The sequence below is a fragment of the Centruroides sculpturatus genome, unplaced genomic scaffold (assembly GCF_000671375.1).
Source record: "Centruroides sculpturatus isolate CEXI.00-Female unplaced genomic scaffold, Cexi_2.0 scaffold364, whole genome shotgun sequence".
In the NCBI taxonomy this organism is placed as follows: domain Eukaryota; kingdom Metazoa; phylum Arthropoda; class Arachnida; order Scorpiones; family Buthidae; genus Centruroides; species Centruroides sculpturatus.
The window spans coordinates 542,251-559,958 of NW_019384799.1; the positions used below are offsets into that span (position 1 = coordinate 542,251).

At 31.7% G+C, this 17,708-nt stretch overlaps 1 protein-coding gene and 1 long non-coding RNA gene across 2 annotated transcripts in view; one reads left to right on the forward strand and one right to left on the reverse strand.

The window, feature by feature from the left end:
- Positions 1-5,334, forward strand: part of LOC111629512 — a 9,891-nt gene extending 4,557 nt beyond the window's left edge. The window contains exons 2-3 of the long non-coding RNA XR_002757342.1: positions 4,671-4,763; positions 4,838-5,334. This is a non-coding gene — a long non-coding RNA (uncharacterized LOC111629512). The remainder of the gene's footprint in view (positions 1-4,670; positions 4,764-4,837) is intronic.
- A 60-nt stretch (positions 5,335-5,394) lies between these two features.
- LOC111629510 (wee1-like protein kinase 2) overlaps positions 5,395-17,708 on the reverse strand; it is a 41,124-nt gene continuing 28,810 nt past the window's right edge. The window contains exons 7-8 of the mRNA XM_023373427.1: positions 11,059-11,270; positions 5,395-7,426 (exon numbers count right to left, since the gene is read on the reverse strand). Of these exons, the coding sequence (XP_023229195.1) occupies positions 7,300-7,426; positions 11,059-11,270 (339 nt within the window). The 3' untranslated portion in view covers positions 5,395-7,299. The remainder of the gene's footprint in view (positions 7,427-11,058; positions 11,271-17,708) is intronic.

Below are 17,708 nucleotides of genomic sequence, written 5' to 3' on the forward strand. Positions count from 1 at the left end.
TCCCTCTAATTTTTTTTGTGGATGAGCGGAACACATACTTCTCTGAGCAAAAAATTTTTCTGATCATATATATATATAATCTTATTTTTTTCTATAAAAATTAAAATAATTAATTATAAAGTAGAGATTAAAATTAATTTTAAAACATTCTTTTATACAAAATATTATCTCTTGTCAATGATTTAATGTATTTAATTGAAATATACGTAGCAATAATCATGTTGCAGACAGAGTGAGGAATAAGTAAACAACAATTCAAATCGGTGTGCATGATCGCCTGCGCGGCACATAAATTCTTGTGTGCGGCAACAATTTCAGCAGTGCGTGGCCGCGCAGCTTAGAGGGAACATTGTTTAACATAGTTAGTGAAGGAAATGAATTATTTGACAAATCTGTAACCAAAATCACTGTATCAAAAAGGTCTGTTTTTAAAACTTCCATAACCCTAACTGAATACTGTGCATTGCCTGGTCAAGATATATGAAACAATCTGTAATAAATTTACATAAATTTCTTCATTTATATAACTTTCAAATTTTATACATATCTGATTCAAATTATTAAAGAATTTAGATTTTGCTTTAGTCTTAAAATATAGTCATTACAATGTGATCTACTAATCTAAATCATCTAAAATTACTATTCCTCAGAATGTATAGAATGCAAAAGAAGTATATTATAACAGGAAAAAATTAATGTCATATGTCATAATTACAATATGGTTTATACTAACAAAAACCACAGTATAAATAAGCTTCCATTAATCCAAACAGTTTGATTTTCTCTAAACAATTCTCATTTGTTAATTCAGATTAGCTTGATTTCAGTAGACATTAGACAATATAACATAAATAAAAATAATTGAATAAAGAAATCCATTGTAAGAAATTTGACACCATTGTGGCTTCTGGAACTATTAAGCAAGAATATTTAATTAAATTGAATAAGTAAATATTTTGGTATTTTGGAAATGAGAGAGACTTTATTTTGATTTAAAGGATATCAGAAAACATTTTATAATTAAATACATAAAAAGGGAAGACATTTTAGTTTCTTCAGTCATGTCCAAACATCATAAACAACAGTCTTTCATTGCTGAGATGACTTTTATTGGAGGCTGTGTCTCTGCAAAAATATTCAACAGTTTTAAAAAGTTCACTGGTGACAAGGCAAAAACTAAAAATAGTTTTAATTAAAAATGGTCAACGATATGTACATAATAAAATACATAGAAGAAACTAAAATATCTTCCCTTTTCGTCATGTCCAATTACCAAAAACAACAGTTTTTCGTTTCAGAAACATGATGGAAAGTAAAGACATTTTAGTTTCTTCTATATATTTTATTATGTAAATATCATCAGCCATCTTTAATTGAGAAAATACAGTGGGTGATAGGTTAACGAACATAATCTGTTCCAAGACTTTGTTCGTTATCTGAATTGTTCGTTAACCGATTATCGATTTACCATAGGTTGTTATGGGAATTTGATTAATTCGTTTCGGAGACTTCAAAAAATAAAAAAAGTTATACTACATACTGTACTACTATTTTTTACTACGTTTATTTCTATGTAATAATAATAATACATATATATGCAGTTGTAAGTTCGCCGACTTCCTGGGGGAATCATTAATCCCACATCAGGATGATCTAGGGTCAGGTTGTGTGGGTGTGGCGGAGGAGACACAGATGACAAGAATCTCATAAAAACCCGTTTATTTTAAACGTAAAAGTAAACTTACACTAAGGAATAAAAATGTTCTTTATACAATTGGAGGTTCGAATTGTCGATGGTGTTTCTAATGTCGCTCGAAGGAAGGCCCCGGGGCAACGGCAGGTGTGGAGATTCATCAGTCGGTGTCGGCGGTCTGAGTCCGTAGTCACGAGTTACAAGTTGGGCACAACAGATGGAAAACTGCTTTTTCGCGTTGACTAACCGTTTGCAGGTGCACAGTTTTTGGAAAGTGAATCTGTTCTTTGAAGATCGGGGATTATATCAATCTCCATTCTTTGTTTTGTTTTCTTCTGATTGGCTCCACATCCCTTTTCACTCGCTCCCCGATTGGTCTCTCGTCTGTCTCTAAGCGAAAGACGATTCCTGTTCGAGCACCAGAAAGATCCGCTTCAAAGAATCTACCTGACACCATCTGTTACTCTGGATGCAAAATGTTGATGGAACATTGAAACATGCGCTCATATTTTCCACCATTGTTGTCTAGTCTGTGACGTTTTTTGAAATTTAACGACCCAATGTGATGTCCCTTTTCGTCATTAATCTTTCACCTTTTCAAAATTTCTGTTCTAATTATTTGTATATGAGCAACTTGTCAAAGGTCCATCTCTACTGGAGGTCGTTCGTTAACAATTATTAATCATTTATAATTATTGCATTCTGTTTACATCAATAGCGTTTTTTCCCTCTATTCGCGGTTTCATATGACTAGAACAACTAATTTGATCTTTGATCGGTTTTTAACAATGGACAATTTTTCTAGTTTCGTTTTACCAAATTACTATAATAAATCTTTAATATCAAGCCCATTTTGGAACCTCACACAGTCTTACATTTTTATTAGTCATGTTTTTTCCGTTTGTGGTGGTCAAAGAATCTGTCCAATGTCAGTTGCTTTTCTCTGTTCTTCAGGATTTTTCGGAAGTAATTAATAGTATTGTAATTGTAGAGATCCCCAACCCCATTAACCTTATTCTGGTTTGGATGCCACTCGGATGATCATTGTTCTGACATCCTCCCACTTAGTGCCGGCCCGAAGCAAGTTTTAGGATGGAGCGAGATCCTATTATGGCGCTCCCTTGGTTGCCCCTAATTTATACCCTTTAATTTTCTTTACCACTGAGGCGCCCCCTAGGACTTAGCGCCTGGAGCGGCTGCTCCATTCGCCCTATGGTAGGGCCGGCTCTGCTCCCACTTCTTCAAAAGATCTTTAGTAGTAAATGNATTCCCGATACTTTTTGATCACGGGTAAATTCGGAACAAGAAATTTCTGGACTTTCCGAATAGACTTTTCGGGATTATCGGTTAATATATTCTTGGATTGGGTGAACAGAAAAGAATACTTCTGTATAAACAGATCGTTTTTCAATATTTTATACTAATATATTTAATATCAAGAAATTATTTTATGAAAACTTTTTCACAGTAAATTTATGCAGTTAAAATTTATCCACATCGCCCAAATGAAATGAGAAAAATTTAAGATTCAAAAACATTTTATTTGAGGTGCATCGGAAATGTTATTTCCAAATTTAGTTTTATTTTTCGATGTTCAATAATTTCTAAACGTATTCATCACTTTTTACTGCATTTTTAAAAATCAAATTCAGTATTTTTGTACAGTTGGATAAATTTGTCTACTATAAACACTATCGGCCTCTATCCCAAATAACTAATCCGTTCTTACTATTTGTTTCGCAAAGAAAGCAGTAATAACTAAAATTTTTTACACTTAAATTTTAATGCAAAAATAGTAAAATAAAAATATTTTTAATTTTATAGTTATCTCTAAAATCGGGAAAACTATGTTTAGGAAAGAAATGGATTGTAAGTAATGGCTTCGGGCTTTAAAGTAATGCTAGCAAAAATTGGAAATTTCGAATTTAGTTAACTAGTTTCGGTAAAAACCGGTTTTTCTAAATCAGATGTCAAACCAAATCTATTTTAAAATTGCTTTAATTCTACTGAATTCAATGTTTTATTATTTTATTCATTAATTATTATTACTAATAAAAATATTAAATACAAAATTTTAAATAAGCTACCGTAATTAATAATTTTTGAAAAATTATTATATCATTAATATTTCTTTGAATAAAATATTTTTGTAGTCTACTGTTTTTAAGAATTTGTTTTTAATTGTAAAATATTTTTTATTTGATGAAAAATAAAATAAAACACTTCTGTTTAATTTATAATTTAAGATCTAAGTATAAAGCATTATTCTAATAGTTAGAATAGATTTATCAATATTAATACATTATAAAGAATTAACCACTTCAACATACATAGTGTCTATGCTCTACAGCAGTGGTTCTCAAAGCGGGTGCCGCAAGAACGCCACAAGGGTGCCGCGAAATTTTTAAATAATTAAATTAAAATTACTTAAAATAATTGAATTAAAGTATTAAATTAAATAAATAATTAAAAGATACCTTTATAATAATAACTTTTGTTTTGAATGCTTTTGTGTTGTTTGGAAATAAACTTACTTTAATAAAAAACTTTTATTTTTTTCAAAGTCTTCTCATCCTTCATATCTTTACTAACCGTAAAAAGCAAAATAATAAATAATAATAATAGGGGTGCCGTGAATTTTGTTTAATAATTTCAAGTGTGCCACCTGACAAAAAAGTTTGAGAAACACTGCNCTGAAATGTTTGAAATATCTAAATAAGAACTTAAAAACTAACAACAATACTGCTTTTATGCCTAGTCTAACCCGGTTTCGTTGCCAGCATTACTTTAAATTATTAAAGGAATGATTGAAACATTTTGGTTACTCAACTTTATCTTTTTAATAAAAAAAAAACTTTGGAAATAACTTTATTTTTATAGAAATTACATTTATTTTTTTACTTTGGATATCGTGTATTTACAATTATGATTTGCGTATTTTTATAAAAGCAAAATATTAAAACAAATTGATTTTTAGCGGTGCAAACGAAACAATCAAAAATATAAATAATAGAAAAATTAAAGAAATTCCCGAGAGACAGAACGGCCTGGAAGAAGCCACAAACGACAGGTAAGACATCTTTTTTCTATAACAGCTAAGTAGAGGTAAGAATTATTTGTGCAGTAATGGAGATGTGTTTTCAGCATATCTTCCATCTTCGGAGGGAGACGGCGTCGTTTGGCCAAACGACTCTTTTGTACCGGTGCCTGGGCCGCTTCGACGATCGTCGCTCTGTGGGTGTTGGCCATTAAGTTTCTGGACGAGAATTATCCGTGGGATCTGTCGACGGACCTCTGGTTGCCGGAATTATGGGAAAAAGCTTGGTCGAAAGTGGTCTGGAGACGTCCGGGAAAACCACCAATCTGAGACTGCACAATAAATATATGTATCGATATATATATTTATGGGACGATTAAACTCGATCAATAAATATTTATTCTCACTGCTTCTAATGAAATAATTAATAAGAGAAACTGTGACGTAGAATCTATGTCCAAGATAAAAGTATTTTCCGTGTGATCGATCTGTGATATATTATTCCATCACCCGTTAATTATATATTACCTGAAGATCAAAAGATTAGATTTTAACATATATATATTTCATGTTTTGAGAAAAATTAAAATTGTTTTTACCTTTATGCCAAAATATTCAATATATAATTATATATTGTTAAATGTGAAAGAAAAACTAGATTTTTCTATTAAAGAAAATAATAAAAATCGGAATGATATTTCTTTCACAACAAAATATCAATGCATTAAACATGTTCATCCGCACATCGAATGTTCTCTGCCCAAATTAGCCATAAAATTATACAAAATGAAACGTTAGCAGTGAGTTTCAGTTTATACTGAGACGGGCCCGACTCAGTTTATTTTTGATGCAAAAGTGCAGAAAATATGTAATTCATAAACGGGTGCGCCTAGAACCTCCTAAGAAAAACAATTTGAAAGTCTTTAGTCATCGAGTCTTGGACTGATAAGGGTTACTTTCCTCTTCCACCACTCCAAGAACCCGCCACGGATGGGCATAAAAAAAGCTCTCTAGTGATCCAGTCGAAAAAACAGAAATTAAAGTGTAATTACTGGATAACGCTACACCGCGATAATTTGTTTAATAAAACGCCTAAGTGTCATCAGGTTAAATGATTACTCTTTTACCAATAGAATTATTTTTAATTAGTAACTTTTTATGTTAAATAAATCGGAAAAGGAGAAACATCTGCATCAGTGGTGTAATTTTTTTCACTGTTCTTTGTTGACAGCAAAGTTGCAGTAGAAAGGCAGTGTAACAAGGGAAGTACTGTACACTTGATGTTACCAACTGATTTTGACAAACAAATGTCAATTGAGAGCTTAATAGGACATATTTTTATTTGCAGAATAGCAAACATTAGATATTGAGAATGTGTTACCAAACACAAATTAATATAACATACAACTCACACAACGTAAGCAAAAACTAATGTAAAATATAGGGTTAAAAATCCTTTCGATTGATGTCATATGCCAAATTTTGATAAGTGGTAACTTCAAATCACCGACAAATTTTTAAGTCGAGAACTAGTGCCAGTTTTCTATTGAGCATTTCTTGTGTTCGCTGTGGTTGGTGTTAGTATTTTTATATTCACCACTTCATTGCCAACCCGAATTTTAATCTTAAATATTACTACTATACTAATTAGCTGAACAGTTATCATCTAATTAGTTTTTTTGTATATACACAAAAACTTTAATGAACCATAAAGGAGTTATGGCTCATATCAAAGTTTTCATATAATCTCACTAAAATATCTGCAGAATACAAGTATTAATTATCTTTCATTTGATACCATGTTTAATTAAATCGGTTTGTGACATAAAATGTACAGTACTTTTCTTGTAAGTATGAAGTTTTTTAAAAAATACACCAACGGTAGCTTGGAGACAGTTAATGGTGTTTTATCCATATGGAATTTGTTTAGGCTCTTGGCAATTTGTTTTGCAACTAATTTTTTATATTGAAAAAAACTGTTACATGCCACCAAACTGTTTAGCATACATTTATTCTGATAATTTTAGGGGATGCAGTTTATTTCTCATAGGAACAGATAAATGTTCTTAATAACCACATACCCTAAATATCAGTCAATTTGAAATACACTGACACTATGTAAATAAAAAAGTCAATAAAAGATCGCACCAATAAGAACATTTTCTTTATTAAAACACATTGGGCAAATTTTAATAACTTTTATCACACTAATTTTTTTTCATTCTTTGATGCGATACGTAACTCATGACTTTCAATAAAAATGACCCGGGTGCATACAAAAAAGCTGCCAACATATTAGCAGGAAGAATTTGGCAGAATGTAATTGGAATGTCATTTAAGTGAAGAGTTTTAAAAAATATCACGATTTGTATGAAAATCTAATTACATTTTAATTAATTACAATGGCAGAACGAAGGCAGGAAGGAAAAAATGTGGAATCTCCGATCTCTGGGTCATGACCTAACAACAAAACTAGTAATGACCAGCATCGGAAGAACTCCTTCCGAATTATTAAAATGTACACGAGAACGCTGACATTATTTTACACTTCCGACTAAAACGTCGTCATTCAGAAATTGGTTGTACTCAAACTGCGTCGAGTTGTATTCTGTCCCACCAACCTAGTCGATCTTCCTCCTCCCGTCAATTTTTGATCAGGCAAATTATTCAGATACATCACTGCTTCTTGTAGTTTCCTGAAAAAATAAAAATACTGTAAATAAAATGTCCACCCAATTTGAGTTGCATAAGGAATAAATTAAATAATGTCCTAAAAATGAGCTCTCAAATTTATTTGGAAAATTCTGTTTTCTAATTGTTAAATTTCTGGCACTATATTTTATTAACATTTTTTCTTTGAAATTTCTCCTCTCATCTTTTGTTAATTAACCACCAAGTTGTCCTGAATATCTAATTCTTACTTTGAATGAAGGGTGAAAATGGAATCACTTTTGGGAAAGAAAATTCTAGAAGTAACAAAAACAAAATCAGAGTGATTTGTAATCTTTAGATTACAAATTGCAAAACGAACACTCATTAACTTCCAATGTAAAATATAAAAATGAATCCCTGCCAAACTCGATAAAACCAACAATTTTATGTACTGATTTTATTGGTACATAATATTGTTGGGCTGCCAGTTGTGTAGGTAGCCCATCAATTTTTCAAGTTTCCATTCCAAATCTTTTTCTGCTATGTTTAAGTGGTTTAATTTAACTTTCAAAACCCTACTAAATTTACTTACAACATGTTTTAATTGATGACCACCATATCCAATGCAGGATCAAACAACATCATGGTGCACTCTCTTTTAAATACTCCAGGCATTTCTGGACCACATTGTACACTTCAAGTAATCTGGCTAAAAGTGTTTTTGGATTGTTTGCTACGTCTCATAGATGAAGTTTTTTATATGTTCCTTTAGAAAGTAATAAAATGGAATCAAGCTAAGGGAGTGAGCTTGCCCTCTCGAGCAGACCGCCCTCTTTCAATCCAATGCTCAATGCAATTTAGAAATTCTAGAATGTGGAAAGTAGATACGCTGGCATGTTGCATCCATATTTGCTAACATACAATAAGTTGTAAATCTTCTAATAGCTAAGAACAAAAATGTTCTGTGAAAACTGCCAATTCAAATGTGTGCAGGTTAAGGCCAATCAGTTAATCACCACTAATACCTACCCATGTGATGTAAATTGGTTCTACTCAAACATGGCTGTTACTGAAATTGAAGAAGCCAATTCTAGTGAATGATGCTTCATCTATGAAAAACACTCTTCTCAAAAAATAAGGTTCATTCAGTCAACTCTGTAAAATTGGCAGTTGTTACGTGAAATCTCCAATAGATAATCAATGCAATTAGGAGTATAGTTGGTTATGATGCAAGAGTGCCACATAATACTCTGTGAAATTCCCATATAAGAAATAGCATGTGTACCATTGCTCACAGGCCATCGACAGTAAGTGTTTGAATCTGTTGCGAACAACTTAAGTGACTGAAAAATTGGTTTCTTACATAAAGCACAAGTTTCCAGTGAATGCTTTGGAATGCTATATGTGCTAGGTGACACCTACTCAGATATTATACTTGGTACAGGCTTGACAGAAATTTGCTTTCATAGATGAAATGCATGCATTGTTCCATTTAACAGATGTTTTAGTGCTTTTGTAATCACTTGCTAACTATCATAGTTATCTTAATGGGCAATGTAAATAACCAGAGGTCTCTGCATACACAACTTTTATTACATTAATAATGTAAATATCTATAGCCTACCTTCAAAATAAACTAATTCTATATTACCTCTTAGTATGCAAAAGTCACAGAATTTTTGTGATGTGATAAACCTAGTGCATTGTGAGTTTGTTTTCAACAAAACCCATTAACAAGGAATCCTACACTGACATTCTGAGTCACCTCCATAGACAAAATAGTCTCATCTCTGGTAAACAGAAAGCTGGTTTCTCCATTATGATGTCACAATTAGTGAAAATCTGTTTTGCCAGATTTTCACTAATTGTGACATCATAATGGCTTTTTCCGGGAGTTTTGTCAGAGATCTAGTCTTGTCCAGAATGGGCCTAAGGTGCTCTAGAGTTGAGTACAACCGACTTCAGGCCTTGTATAAAGAATTCACGACCAAAACAGGCATCAAATTAACCTACCGAAGGTCCCCCACTATATATACTTTATTGCACAATGCAAAAGACAAGCAGGACGATCTCGGAGCTCCAGGATTATACAGTATTCTGTATAATCCTGTTTGGGAATAATTTGGTATACACAGGCTCCACTAAATGTTACATCCATCCAACAGAGAGTCCGTGAGCACAAATATGACATAGACCATGCTCATTACACCACCAACCCAGAGGTTCACACAGACCTATCCAACGTCAGACTGATAAAAAGACCCTTCCACGTTGACCACATTAGGACCCTTGAGGCCCTCAAAATATACAGGGCCAGCCTGAAGGGGAGATGTATAAACTGTAAAGATGGAAATGCACTATTATACACCTGACACTACATATGCGAAGAGCAAGAAGTCATCAATGCTCCATAGCATGTGCATTTGTTTTATTTTGAAACTCAACATTTGAAGTTGTTCCAAGGAAAGTCATTCTAAGTTTGGAATCCTGTTTTCTATTAACCTGAAGCAGACCTTGGATGAAGCCTAAAATGTTTCTTCCCGAAATTTAAGCATTACTGGAGATAAAGGTTCATTGATTTGAGTGGGAGTGTTTATTAACACCAGTAATCAGATTAGAGGTTATTGCTTTACTGTCCAGTACAGATCAGTTTAATTCTTTACTAAATTTAGTCTTTTATCTCTCAATAATCTGGTACTCCTCTGTGCAGGGAATGGCCAGATTACCAAGAGTTTACTGTATATAAGAACTGTTCTGCACATTATCTACAAATGTCCTGGGATCATACACTGCCTCTAGACTCCTATTTTGCTATTTAAGAATATATGACAATATTTATGGCTCATTTCCCCCTTTATCCTGAAGTGTACTGGGATCACATTTTATTTTCATTTTTAGTTCTTTCTACCCCAAATACATAATAGTATTGATTAAAAAACCTTATTAAGAGTTTGGCAAGGCCCATAATGAAAACAAATTGAATAGTGAGAGAAAAGATTGGCATATCCAGGCTGACTCGAAAATTTCCATCAAAATCCTTAAAATGGCAGGCTTGGGCATCAAGTCTATGTGATCACATTTTTGATCCTCACTTTACACTAATAGTATTCCATTCTGCTATATAACTGATGTCATATCTGATTTGATATGGGATGAATCAATCTGTAATGCCAAACAGATAGCAGAGGCAACTAAAGACTGATGCACACAAGCAACAAAATATAGATGACAACAGTCTCAACCAATCATCTCTGTTAATTATTGATGAACAGTCATTGATGCTTTATTTTCCTGCATGCATCAGTCTGCTACTCCGGGAACCTAGGTTTGAGAACAATTCAAATCATCAGAAATTTTTGCAAATGGTCTGGCCTAGATATGCCAGACTTGGCCAAAACATGAGATAGTGATTATTAAGATTCTCAGAATGCTCACAGGGTAAAAATAATTAAACTTTTTTTTTTTTTGACAGAATACTAATCTGTCATAAGATGAGTGAAGGAAGGATATACAACAGTCTTATCTAATGTTATTCTGAAGTCACTAGATAATCATATGATACTCTTAAAGGACCATTTACAGTGCAATTTAATCACTGTTTATGGAAAACTATCTAAAACATGCTATTAATGAGATTCTATATAATTAAGTAAATTATATAAATTTGCATAATTACCTTGACAATAATTGATTTTTCAATTTTTCTGCATTCAATTCTTTGGTTAATTCGACCTTACTTTTATTAGCATAATTTACCAAAAATTTGTGTTGAGTGAGTGATGCGGCCGAGGGACGGACATCCGGATCGGGATGGGTCATTTTCTGAGAGAGAAAAACACAAAGCATTAAAAAATTTAACTGAAACATTAAATTCATATTTAGAGAAAAATTCAAAAATTAAGCGTTGTTCCTATTTCATAAGACTGGGAAAATGGGAGAGAAAATGGTACCAAAGCAGCTCAGTTTAATATACAGGTAACCCCCACATAACATGGGAGTTATATTCCAAAAAATTTCCATGTTATGCAAATCCGTGTTATATGAAACAAAGAACTAGTACGAAAAGGGGGGTTAGGTTCCAAAAATTAAAAAAACATGCTATTATTTTCATAATTAAGATAAATATCTTTATTAAAATTTTCTTAAGTAATACATATTAATGTAAATTAAACAATGTTTGTCATCACTAAGCACTATTAACCGAGGGCATTTTTTTTTTGGCAAGATATCCTTATCCTCTGAGCATTTTTCTGCATTATCTTCAGATCCATGCTCTACCTTTTGCAAAAAATATGTTATTTTTGATTGCTTGTTTTTAGTTAAAAGATGTTTACAAATTTCCTTATATGGCACTAAGCACTTATGAAGAATAAAACAAGTATGGAATAAGGGGAAAACATCTGGCAACACTGAAACAAGTTTCGAGAAGGACCACGTATATCGACAGAAGGCGGGAAAAGAAAATTTACATACTTAAATACTAATAGTTCATGAAAATTACACAGGAAAATCTGATAGTATGTACACACTTGAATGAAAAATGTCAAATGAGGTATCTTTCACACTTAAAAGTTTTATCACATTTATTGAACTGTTTGTACAAGGATTTCCCTAATTTCAAAGTAGATAAAGTTCACTTTTAATAGTTTTTATTACTGTACATTTCATGTTGTATGAGGGTTTTACCCAATTCTCGAACCATGTTAGAGTGAATCTGTGCTATAGAAGTGCCATGTTATACAGGTGTTACCTGTACTTCCATTCTCATTTGGTTGAAAGAAAATTCATCAGCAATAAAAATAAATGCAATAAAACATAGTAGACAGTTTGTTAGAAGCAAGCACTAGGTGATTGATTAAACACTTTATTATTAAAAAAGGAAATGCATTTTAGGCTATTCTCCCCATCAGTCCTTATTTTATACATATCTAGTAAATGAAATACTAAATGCCATGGATTACATGTATTTAATACATTACATATATACATGAAAATTCACTAAAATTAAAATTACCTGAAATGGTATGTTTATACTGGTGACAATTGGACTATTAAAAAGGTAAAACTAAAAATGAATTTAAAAAAATAACACCATAAAACAAACAATACCACATACACAACTAATTTATAAAAAATTTGATTATATTGCCATCATTTTTGAAAATAACAAATATTATTGAGGCCATATAATATTATTCTTCCACCTATTTTAAATAACAACATTATCATTATGTCTATTTTCTTTTGATCCACTCTTTGATTTTTAAAAGACTATTAAACAATAATTTAGTTTATATATTTGGTGGTAGTTGCCAATCAGAGTATTATTATGTAGGTGAGACTGGTGGAATATTAAAAAATAGAATCAGAGAGCATTTACATGAAGTCAAGTATAATTATTCCAACATAGCAGTTGCCATACACTGTAATCAAGCAAGTTGTAAGATCTCACTTGACAGTGTCAAAATTCTTAAAAACAAAAAAATTATTATTAAAAGATTTTGAACATTTAAAAATTATTAAATTACTGAAAACAGAGAATGAATTTAAATACTGGCACTGTCATTAGTGAGATCTGACAACCATTATTACAAAAATGAGAGAACAGTCCACTTTAAGATGCATTTCCTTCCTCCCATTCTATTCCCTCTGGTTTTAATAATACACTGTACTGTGTGCTATCAGTTTAGTTGACAGATGTACAGTGTTCTTTACACCTTTCTAAATTTTTGCTTTTTAGTACCTTTTTAATAATTTTTTTCTTTTCACAACCATTTTTCTACTTTTATTAGCTAGTTTTGACAATCATACAGCAGGCAGTATGATTTTATAAACAAGACTATGTCTTGTTTATAAAATCATACTGCCTGCTGTGTTACTAGCTTAGAGGTAAGGAGTGCATGTCAGGAGTTGCAATTTGGCACAGAGTATTATGTGCCCAAATCATGCATGCATAAAAACACCAGACTTGTAGGTACTCAGGGGACCAAGAACCGAGTCAAAATAAAATACAAAATGGCAACTCTCTCTACAAACAGGCAAACCAAAGTCAAACTGTGGGTGGTGAGAGTACCATCCACAGTTGTTCTAGGAAGTGAACTCTGACACTAGGACTAAACACGTAGTATTTTCTTTGTTAAATAAAATTTGTAATATAATTTTGTAAATTTGGGAGTGCTTCAAATATGATATTAAAGCAGGATTTTATGTTGTTACAAGTAGGTTTTTTAACATTATCTAGTATAGTAAAATTGTGGGGGGACAGATAAAAATTTGACGTTATATTAGGGTTGTCGTTACATGCAATGACGTTATAATCCAGTTAAATTGTATATTTTTTGTGTAAAATAAAAAAATAATTTCGGACGATACAATAACCACAATTATTTTTTCAAAAATGGGAAATTTTCGTTACACATCAACAAAAATTCAACCCAGGGTGACACACAACAGAGAAATTTCAAAATTGGATAGGTTAATTTCATCAAAAATGCATCATAGACGACCTCGTGGTCATGGCCGGTGAAGTTTGAACAATTGTGCCCAAAAGCAGCAATTGTTCAAACTTATAGAATACTTATATATTTAAAACACATACACAACCAAAAATCCAGCTCATGATACACGACTTTGCTAAAAACAATTGAAAATGTTTGTGTTTCTCCAATCATCCTCAAGTTAAAGAACTTATTCAGAAACATATATCAGAATAGAACATATGATGGAATATAATAATTTAAAATATAAAACAAATGTCTGATTGGCCATCAGATGTCATGTGTTTTGTATTGGCATGTAATTATCTAGATGTAAAAGTAATNCAGATTCAGTTATTGTGTATTTATTAAATTCATTGAGTTTCATAAAAGAATTTTTCAAAACTTTTAGCGTTTATTCAGAAAAATATAACCTTTCGTCACGTGAGAAGTATTTTCAGTATATGCCATATGCATGAGTTCGCGCCAGTTTCGTAAAATTCGGTTTAGTTTTTCCTTGGTGTTTTTTTGTTTTTTTGAAGTTCACTACAAAAAATTTATATTTTCGTGGATGGATACATTATGCACTGTTTTTAATGGATATAAGGTGGAAATTCTGCTGTGAATTTAGAACTTGTTTCAGAATATGCTACAGAAAGAAAAGTTGAAAAATTATTTCTTTATTTTTTCAAACAAAATAAATATATTAAAAATATAAAAACCAAAAAATATATACTTTAGAAGATGATCTATTATCAAAAACGTTCAATTCAGCACGACACATAGTTCTCAGAAAAACAACACACAAAAGTGCCAGTGCTGCCAGCTAAAACACACACACGAACAAAAAAAAATATTGCAGTAGCCCAAGATCTAGCCAAAGATTGAAAGCACCACAGTACTAGCGAAAATTGAAATTTGCTAACTGGAATCAAGGTGTAAGAAGTCNCTCAGAAAAACAACACACAAAAGTGCCAGTGCTGCCAGCTAAAACACACACACGAACAAAAAAAAATATTGCAGTAGCCCAAGATCTAGCCAAAGATTGAAAGCACCACAGTACTAGCGAAAATTGAAATTTGCTAACTGGAATCAAGGTGTAAGAAGGAGAAAGAATTCCAGACCTCTGACTGGAATTCTTTCGGATAACCGACTTTCGGATAAACGAAGCTGTACTGTAATTATATTAAACTTTAATGTTTAGCAGGAAACTTTCAATGTCACGTCACGTTACAGTCATCCCATGGTTCGCAGAAGATTTTGCGCAGTGATCTTTTTTATATGTAATTTGCATAATTATAATAGTAAATTATTAATCTTTATTAAACAGATTTAGTTATTGTTTATTAATTAAATTCATCGGGTTTCATGAAAGAACTTTTCAAAACTTTTAGCGTTTATTCAGAAAAATTTAACCTTTGGTCACATGAGGAGTATTTTCAGTCTATCCCATATGCATCAGTTCATGCCAGATTTCATAGAGTTCGGTTTAGTGTTTCCTTGGTGTTTCTCAGTTTTTTTGAAGTTCACTGCAATAAATTTTTATTTCGCAGATGGATACATTATGCGCTGTTTTTAATGGATATAAGGTAGAAATTTTTCTGTGAATTTAGAACTTGTTTCAGAATATGCTACAGAAAGAAAAGTTGAAAAATAATTTATTTTTGACAATTAGCGAGAACTGATCTTTGGATATAATACTTGGATATAAGAGAGTATGTATTATAGACTTACTAATTTATTTGTGCCTATAATTATCTAGTCCTAATTTCAAAACATTTATGTTTTTTATTGTTTATAAGCCTGTAAGTTAGAATCTCTACTGATTTAGTGCTATTGAATGTGTGAAAGAAGAATACAAATTTCAATTAGCAAGTAGTCTCTCTATTAGGAAATTAATTTGTTTGTAGATTTTAGATGAAACTAAATGGATGTGAATATAGAAAGTATACATAGAATATGTCTAGACTAATATAACAAAAAGTATCATGTATTACTCGAGCAGAAAATGTGAGAAAAATTTTATAGTGTTTATATCGAAAATATTTTTTAGTTATACAGTAGAGCGTCAATTTTCCGAAAGTCAATCATCCGAAAGAATTCCAGTCGGCAAATTTAAATTTCGCCAGTGCTGTGGCGCTTCAATCTTTGGCTATGTCTTGGGCTACTCAAATATTTTATGATTTTGATACTAAATTAACTTCTGAAGTATAATTTTTATTACTTTTTTATTTTTCAATATATTTATTTTGTTTGTACAAAATAAAAAAATATTTTTTAACAATACAATAGTCTTTGTTAGACTTAACATCGACAAAAATTCAACGCAAAGCAACACGCAACGGAGAAAAATTTTGACATCGGATGCGTTAAACTATTTTTTCGTACGTAAATCAGTTATCTGGACAACCCCAGTCCCCAATTGATTCGGAAAATCGACGCTCTACTGTATTTGTAATCACAGTTACAAATTATGTAAAATTCAGGCTTGATATAATGTCATATCATTCAAATAATAATGGCTCATAAAATATTTACAGGTTTATTGAAGTTTTTGAATTTTGTTTGAGGAAACTGATGAAGGCAAGCATATTGACAGTTGTATAATGAACTGTATTTATTTAAATTACTTCACTTTGTTTGTTTCGATCTAGTTTTTTCGTAATGTTACGATATATGAACTTTTGACTTTGTAAATTGTATTATACTAAAAAATAAAGTTTTATGTTATTCTCCTACTTAATTATGTATTTTTAATGTTTCCAACCTAAATAGTATTTATTAAATTGAAATTCAAACTTTACAAAGTACTACGAGTATTAGAGAAGACCATTTTACTATAAATTACTATATCTTACTACGTTATTACTCTAATGTTGATTTCAAAAATGTAGGTCAGACAAGGACCGTTAGACTGATGACATATATTGTCGGCTTTTCCGGGCTGTATCGGAGCTCTTGCGATAGCGTGATTTACAGTAGTCACACCTACTTTTTTCTGACGCAAGCCAATTAGGAATATTAATTTTTTTAATCAATCAGATGATGGCAGGAGGTTTAAATTTGATTTATGTCAATAGATGACCCTCCAAAATTTCATATTTATTTTAATTTTTTCTCTTTTATTGTAATTTCTCATGAACTAAAAGATATTCCAAAACAAAGTTGGAGAATCCGACTACTCGTAAAAATTCTATGACTTCACGAAATGGTCCAGGTATTTCATATGAATTTTTTGTGATTATAGTCATCATTCACCACTGCCACACGATCACCCTTGACAACTGTAGTTGTCGGTCACTGCTGAGTGGTTAATGTATTGTTGTCCTTGTAGATAGCTGTATTGTTTCTATTAGCCTTGTAAATTTCCAGCACTTCCAGGTACTTAAGTACAGGAGGCTCCTGTGTGTGGTGAAAGAGATGTGCATTATCAACATTCACTTGCACATCCTCATCCAAGGTGTATGTGGCTAAAGCCATTGTAGTTTGCCTTTTATTAATTGACATAAGATATTCTTGCAGATGCTGTGTGAATAGATGGATTGTAGTCCCAGTGTATTGTAAGTATCAGCCATATCTGTTGTCCTGAAGCAATATGAAATATATTCTTGGAAGGAACATCTTATTGCAAGGGTCCTTGTTATTTCTAAGAGGCGTATGGATGATGGGGTTCCTTGTGAAGGCCAAGGAAAGGTTGTTGTCTCCTTCCACTTCTCAATATATAGCCATCAGGGTCTTGTTATACTCCACAACCTTGAATTTATGTTCCATCTTTCTTGTATACTGTAAAATTATACCTGGATCCTATTTTGTCATATTGCAATAATATTTTAGCAGTTGTGGGTTAGTT